At 47.7% G+C, this 6,983-nt stretch overlaps 1 protein-coding gene across 4 annotated transcripts; it reads right to left on the bottom strand.

The window, feature by feature from the left end:
- Positions 1-612: 612 nt before the first annotated feature.
- Positions 613-4,951, bottom strand: LOC112273663 (uncharacterized). Of its 4 annotated transcripts, XM_090245226.1 has the most exons (5): positions 4,793-4,951; positions 4,119-4,228; positions 2,537-3,888; positions 2,154-2,300; positions 613-1,985 (listed from the first exon to the last, which is right to left on the bottom strand). In XM_090245226.1, the coding sequence occupies exons 3-5, from the start codon at positions 3,466-3,468 to the stop codon at positions 1,298-1,300; spliced, it is 1,767 nt and encodes a 588-aa protein (XP_090101352.1). In that variant the 5' UTR covers positions 3,469-3,888; positions 4,119-4,228; positions 4,793-4,951; the 3' UTR covers positions 613-1,297. The 4 variants fall into 4 exon arrangements, with proteins under 4 accessions (XP_090101352.1, XP_090101351.1, XP_024358453.1 ...); XM_090245225.1 differs by having other exon boundaries at positions 4,119-4,951; XM_024502685.3 differs by having other exon boundaries at positions 2,537-4,228; positions 4,462-4,951.
- Positions 4,952-6,983: the final 2,032 nt, after the last annotated feature.

The raw sequence follows: 6,983 nt of genomic DNA, 5'->3' as shown, positions 1-6,983 counted from the left end.
TACAACTCGTTACGCCCCGGAAAAAAACAAAGTTAAACATGGCCCCATGTTCTTAAGAAGTACACTGCTTTTTATTTTTTTATTTTCTCTAGACAACTCTCGACTACTGGCTTCAGATATGAGCGAAGCGTTTTCTGCTGTGTTTGCATTTATCATGCTACAGGATGAGCACGACAAGGTGCTACTACAATTGCCCAATATGGCCAAGCCTAGCATCAAGAATCGGCACGAAAGGGAGTTACCGATACCAAGACATGTGATGTCACAGATTACGTCTGTTGTAACGCTACTTGTGGACAAGACGATCACCAAGCCTATTTGTACATGTCCAAGACATCCTCCAAAACTCCCTGTAAACGTGGACGCATCAATGAACTTGGCGGACGGGATGTACCCAACTGTACAGTGCTGATAGAAGCACTCATTTCTACTGTTTGCGTTATCGATCGGATCAAGCTGTGATCAACTTGCTCTGCTCTCGGAAACTTGCAAGAAGAGGTCCAAGCATCAGCAATCCCTAGAACATCCGAACCTTTGTACACCACAACTGTCATCAGCAAAGAATGTGACGCACATCGAAGAAATCTTCTTGACACAGCAAGTCATGCAAGGTTGGCTATAAAAGGTGTAGCAGCTTCCGGGACTGCTTCAATTCATTGATTTTGTTTCCACTTTGAACAATGTTCAACGAATTGGTGACAAAAGCTAAAAGTTTAATACACTGAAGGATTCTACCTCTACTTCGCCTAGTGTCCAGTGAAAATTATCGAAATGATCTTTAGGTATGTCCTCGAAGTGGCAAGCAAGCCGCGAAGAAAAATGTGGCCGTAATGACAAGAGCCTGCACCCGCACGCGGCCCTGAAAGGGTCGCTGCTCATTGTACTATCTATATAAAGACTGGATGATTCATACATGTTTACAGAGTGGGTAAGAGTCAGAGGCGAAGGAGGAGATATAATTTCAAACCACTGTTCGCCAAAATCATGCCACCTCCGGACGCAGGTCCAAGTTCATCTCACTGTCGTCTCGCACCTTCGACCGACAGTATTCGATCAAAGCTTTAGAGCTAATCTCCATTGCCCTGATTCCTTAGGATTACTCAAATCCGATGAAGCAATTTTAGGTCAATGGTCCTGGGGTATGGAGGATCGTGATCAAGGGAGAGGAACCCGGACCTCCACAGATATGTACTGGTAACAGCAGATGCACCAAACTGCAACAAACAATGCTCTACGCCTCAAAGAGCGTCAAGCTCGAAATGATAGACACAATCAACTTTTTCAGTAACTGTCAATGTCAGACAATGTCCTCCAGCAATCCTTCGGTCGAGAAGCAGCCTGAAGATGGCGTAGTGGAGAGTAAAGGATGTATCACTTGTGCACGCGATGCGTGGTGAGGCAGTGTGTTGCCCCAGCACATGACGTCTTGCATCAAATGCCCCAAGTCTTTCATCAAATACCCACTCCGGAATCTAGTATCACCATCCAATTGTGGTTGTGCTTCGTCCTGTCCGCCGTCGAGTAATTTCTGCGCCCGTAGCAAAGAGTCTGGAAGAGGCGGTATCGCGGTTCCGGAGGCAGGAACTGGTCCGCCAAGTAAACTAGCCGGGTCGACCTGGTTGATACTCGGGGTTGGCCTCAACGGACCCCCCTGGCTTGACTTGTGTTGACTGCTAGTGGCTGCATCCATGGTCGTAGGAATCTCATACTTTACGACTGATGCTGATGGTGCAGGAAGAGCAACGTCTTGAAGAGGAAAGCTGCTGGTTGAAGTTGAGGTAGGCGGGTGGAATGGAGCGCCACCAGGCGGGTGCTCTCCAGATGCGAAAAGAAGAGGCTCATCGGAGGGACCCCTGGACCCAGTCACAGGCGACACATGGGTGTGCGTGCCTTCATACGTTGTGATCACCAACCCTGTGTCTTCAGCGGATCGCTCCACCCTCTTCCGGACAGGGCACATCATATGTGTACACCGATAGTAACTCCTGCATGTCACCAAGTTCAACAAGGTTGAATAAATTATGCTCGATATCTATGCTAATTTCTCCGTAAAAGTCTTGCCGATTTGATGTTATGGAGATTAGAGAACGTGCACGTGAGGAGGATCACTCTGGTTTTGGAATTCCATTTTAAAGTGAAGAGCACAAACGTACCGTGGATGGGGACTGTTTTTCACGGCTTTCTGACCATACTTGCGCCATTTATATCCATCTTCCATGATTTCCACGTCGCTAGGAGTCTGAATGGCGTACCGAGGTTCTCTCACTCGCTTAAGTCCCTTTCTACGCAGCTTGCTGCATCTATAAAGAAAGTCAAAATGAAAAGAAAAAAAAGCTTTAAAAACTCCACAACCCCTTGACACAACGTCCCATAATTTAAAAACGACATGCTACGTCGCCAAACCCTTCCGGGCACTCCCACTGTGCAGTCGCCGAGTCAGTGCGCGATTTCTAAAACTGAAAGCAGGGCAGCCTTGCAATGCGAATAATTCTCAAGGCAGAGGGTGAGATATGGAGAGAAATGAATCGAAGCTCACGATTTCTTGGCATCGTGGGACTGAATCTCGTCGCAGCTCTCTTCCATGCCGCAGTCAAGCGTCTTGCGTTTGGTGCTGCTGCGCCCACTCGGGCCCGCAACGGGCTGGGGTTGTTGCAGCGAAGGTGGCCGGCTAATGGAGCCGCCAATGCCATGGTGGGAATGACCTTCCTCTGCCGCTGCATCGCTGAAGCTGCCATAGCTCATGGAGGAGTTCGGCGTGCTTGGTAGAGTGGATGCGGCGGAATTCAAAGGTGTGGAAGTGGACGGCGATCCCATCACCCCAGGAGATGCCCGGGGAGAGTGCATAACAGCCGTTACTCCTGATGAATGGGATGTCTTCTCCGTCGGTGCGCCCATCGTCATATCAATCGTAAAAGCAGGGCTGCTGGAGACAACTTGCAGCTGTTCCCAGGATGCGGGTGTGCTCAGAAGATCCTGAAGCCTATCGACGTACATGTTCACGTGACGAGACTCCACGCTCTCTTGCGAGAACCATGGAGGATAATCCGGTTCCGAGGTCCAGAGCCCGTCTTGCTGTGATTGGGCCTGGATGCTGGACGTCGCAAATCCAGTGTTTCCAGTGCTGCTCTTAAACTCGCGGGAAGCCGCTGAGTATAAGGCGGGGTCAGGGAGTGCGCAGCCGTTCCACCCAACGGCAGGAGAAGACATGGAAAGCAGCTCTAGGAGGAAAGAAGGTTGAGATTGGGAGAACGACACGGAGAAGTCACGTTGACCAGGAAATACGGTCGAGGGCTGCAAGAAATTCTGCTGCACCTCATGTCCAACCTGCGGATTCTGACTCTGATTTTGCGAGTTCACCTCCTCGCTTAATGATCGCATGAGGCGCTCCAAGTCAGCTTCTCGACCTCTCATGTGATTGCCACCTTCGTCGTTATCTCGCACCAGGAGCGAAGCAGAGGCACTAGACATGTCTGGCGGCGGCCTTCCGTATCCGCGCTCAAACCCCGCAAGAACTTGTGCTAGCTCCAGCTTTCCTGGCTTTCTTGTCGCAAAACAACTCAAAAAAGAGGACCAAAACCCGATGCACCCACTAAGAACTAAACGTTGAGCTGTTCTTTGTGAACACCGATATTCCAGACCCTTGCACCAATGCGGCGCAACCAAACGGTGTTGTGAAATCAACGCGATGAGAATGTCCGAGGAAGCTTTTCGCACTAACAGAAAACGTGGAATTTGGCTCTCGCTGCAAGATGCTACCTGCTAGGAAGGGTAGTGATGGGAACTCAAGCCTTCGGAAGCAGGAATAACAGTGCATTGGACGAATTGCTGGTGGACAGTGGACAAACATGAACAAGTTCAAGTTGTTTCGCATGCAGCCGCGGCTGTGAACTGCGTGAGAAGAGAGCCACCATTTGGTATAGATTAAAATTAGATTAGGCTCTCGCTATAGCTCTCTCTCTCTCTCTCTCTCTCTCTCGCTGTTTGCTGTGAAGAAACTCCTGCTAAGGAAACTACAGATATAGGCAAAATGAGGAGGGGGGAGGGAGAAAAAAAGAAAAAAAGAAAAAAACAGAAATGCTGAACACGCGAAAATGCAGAGTGGCTTGTATTTCAGAGACCAAAGGCAATCCTTATTATCAAGTGGCCTTCGCAGGTCCTGCTTGCGTCGTGTACAACCCTCTTCCAACTTTTGCAGCCTTCGAATCCTTTGCGCGTCCACACCAACCGCCTGAACCACACAGATCAACACCGCTCACTCACACGCTTTCGAAACGGGTCACGAAAGAAGGCAGTCTATCGCTTCCTCCAAGCGCAGATATGATCAACACTCTCTCTCTCCACTGAGGCCTTGTATTTTTTCCAGTGAAGGCAAACACAGGACGCGGCACACAAAGAATGCTTTCAAAGCATCATCTAACGCAACCACTTCACACTGTACTTGAAGTCGGATGAGCAGCAGACCTCTACAACTCTTCGCAAACTCACCACGTGCCTCGGAATCCACCTCTCCCAAGCGAAAATCAAAAATAAAAAGAAAAATCAAACAGGCCCTTCCTTCTTCCCCTCACAACTCATCTCCCCCTTCACAATCCTGTTGCCATGGTCAACTACTCTCCTCCCTCTTACTCTCCCTTAACCAACTTGCATGTCTCAAAGACGACGACGCCGAAGACGAAATGTCCCTCACATTCAAGAGCACACACAAAGATCGGCTACTCAACAAGCAGCAGCAGCAGCAGCAGCAACAGCGGAGGCATCATCCACAGCAGTGAATGCTTGATTTGAGATTTACGGTGAAAGGAGCACTCAGTTTAGCGTCGATCTCGTATCCCCCGTCGAAGAAACAGAAGAAGGAAGAGTATCCAGTGGAGTGGGCAAAGCAGGCACCCGAGCTGACCGTGGATGTATCGCGGGCCGGGTGATGCCGGCATCTACTGTCGGTAAACGGACAGCTCCGCGCGGCCAGCACGCTGACTTTCGTAGAGAAAACCTAGTCGAAAGAAAAGGAAAAGAAAGACACAAAGAAAAGAAATATGGTGGCAGTTGCCCCCCCACTTCTGCCCTTAGACCTCTGGCCTTTGTCGTTCATCCATTCGTTTTCCTTTTTCATTCGTCCACCGGTTACCCATCCTCATGAGCAATCCATGCCTTAGTGTTTTTACACGATAAGAATATCCCTCGTCGTAAATATTCCTATAATAATAATACTTTAGTATTGTACAGTTTAGTTTTGAAAGCCTATATACCTGGTATCGTCCCACAATACTTATATTTTCAAGGTTTGAAATTCACATAAAAGTTGACAACATGAAGACAAATAATTAAACACACGCATATAAAATCTGTATCTTTCATTGTATACATAGAAAATAAAAATAAAAATATTCTCACAATTAAAACAGTACTATGTCGTTGTACAGTCAAACAAGTGGGTCTATCCTAAATCAACAATAACAAAACTGTTGGTAATGCATGAAGAATTAAAAGGGACAAGTGCTGAGAAAATCACTTGACACAGTTCGCTCGAAACGTTAATTTATTTTTGGTCTCTACTTGTAGTCTTTTAGGTGCCACCTTTTACATTTATCTTCTCTTAATGATATATGATGATGTGATAAAAAAACAACAATAATAACAAGGAAGATAAACGTCATGTTCATGAAGGTTATAAGTAAATTGTGGAACGTAGTTTTGGAAGCCTTCAAAGAATTGGGCACTGTATGATTGCCATACTCATCCCTTCATCTTTGGAGTTTACTTGCAAAACCACCAATCTCACTCCAACACGAACCAGTACAGTCCGGGGTGTTCTTTTTTGTTGAGGAACTTCATCTAAATTTGACATAAAAGACACAGAAGCCACTTGCACTTGGGCCAACTCTGCAAACTATCACCTGAACAGAAACAAAGCACTAGCTCAATCTACCAATACAAAAAATCTTTGTCTTTGAGGTGCGAGATGTGCAGTACATTCCTCATAAATTTTATGGTTTATCTCTTGGAAAACCATAGTTAAAATTAAAACAAAATTTAAAGGCCCTCTAAGCAGTGGAAATCTAGATAATGGAAAGCTAAGTCCAACATGCACCGAACTGGTTTCTATGACAGTATTTATGGAGAATCCCGTGTTACAAGCGGCAGCTGCTGCTGAATCAGAAAAATGGCAGGTATTTATAGGCAGCAATGACCGGCGAAGTGCCAATGTGTGGGACAAGTAACCCTGCTGCATGGGACCCAATTGTTCCACCAGACCAATTTGTGCATCTCGGGGAGGTCACGTCACCCCCCGAATTACGATGCCGATTAACACGCTGCTGGTTTGGTTTCTTAATTGCTGTAGTGGTGAGGTAGATGTGTGCGCTGCAGTTGGTGACGCAGGCTCGAGGGTCGATGTTTTCCCAGCAGCGCAAAATCTGAAAGCCGCGCAGCTGGGTTTTTGCCCTGATCGTCGGCCGAGCATGGCCCCGTTGATGTAATAACACCAAGCGTGACATAAATCCTCCCTCCCCCACTCGAGAGAACATGGCCTTGGGGTGGGTCAGACCCAACCACCACAACTTTAGCAACGTGCATTATACAATATTTTCTTGGAGAGAACCGAAAGCGGGACCATATTCGTGAGACTTCAGCTCGCACGCATCGGCTTCGGAACGAATTACGAGCAATGTCGGCCCTCACCTGCCTGAGGGTACTGGCACACTGCCGTACTATACTCCAATCTGCATAGATATCAACCCTACAAAACTCATTATCTTCCCTCTTCCCGCAGGTCTTCCGCAGGTGCTTCGAAATTGCCGCATCATATACAATTCCCTTTCCCTGCCTGAACCGGCTTCCGAATGAGTTTCCCGTTGACCCTATCCCCTCCCCCCACTTCCGTTCAGAACAGTACTAGACAAGTACCACACCACACACTCGAGAATCAGGGGGAAAGGTCGAGAACTGAGCTCGTGGGGGTCAGTGCTCCAGATTCAAATTGCATG

Source organism: Physcomitrium patens, chromosome 20, assembly GCF_059467195.1.
Source record: "Physcomitrium patens ecotype Gransden chromosome 20, ASM5946719v1, whole genome shotgun sequence".
Lineage (NCBI taxonomy): Eukaryota > Viridiplantae > Streptophyta > Bryopsida > Funariales > Funariaceae > Physcomitrium > Physcomitrium patens.
The sequence above is the reverse complement of the archived record's forward strand: the minus strand, read 5'-3'. Positions and strand labels throughout refer to the sequence as shown.

Coding starts and splice junctions, on each gene's coding strand:
- LOC112273663 (XM_090245225.1), bottom strand. CDS start 3,468: ATGTCTAGTGCCTCTGCTTCGCTCCTGGTGCGAGATAACGACGAAGGT. Junction 2,301..2,536: donor TCCCACGATGCCAAGAAATC/GTGAGCTTCGAT, acceptor CTTTCTTTATAG/ATGCAGCAAGCTGCGTAGAA. Junction 1,986..2,153: donor AAAAACAGTCCCCATCCACG/GTACGTTTGTGC, acceptor GGTGACATGCAG/GAGTTACTATCGGTGTACAC.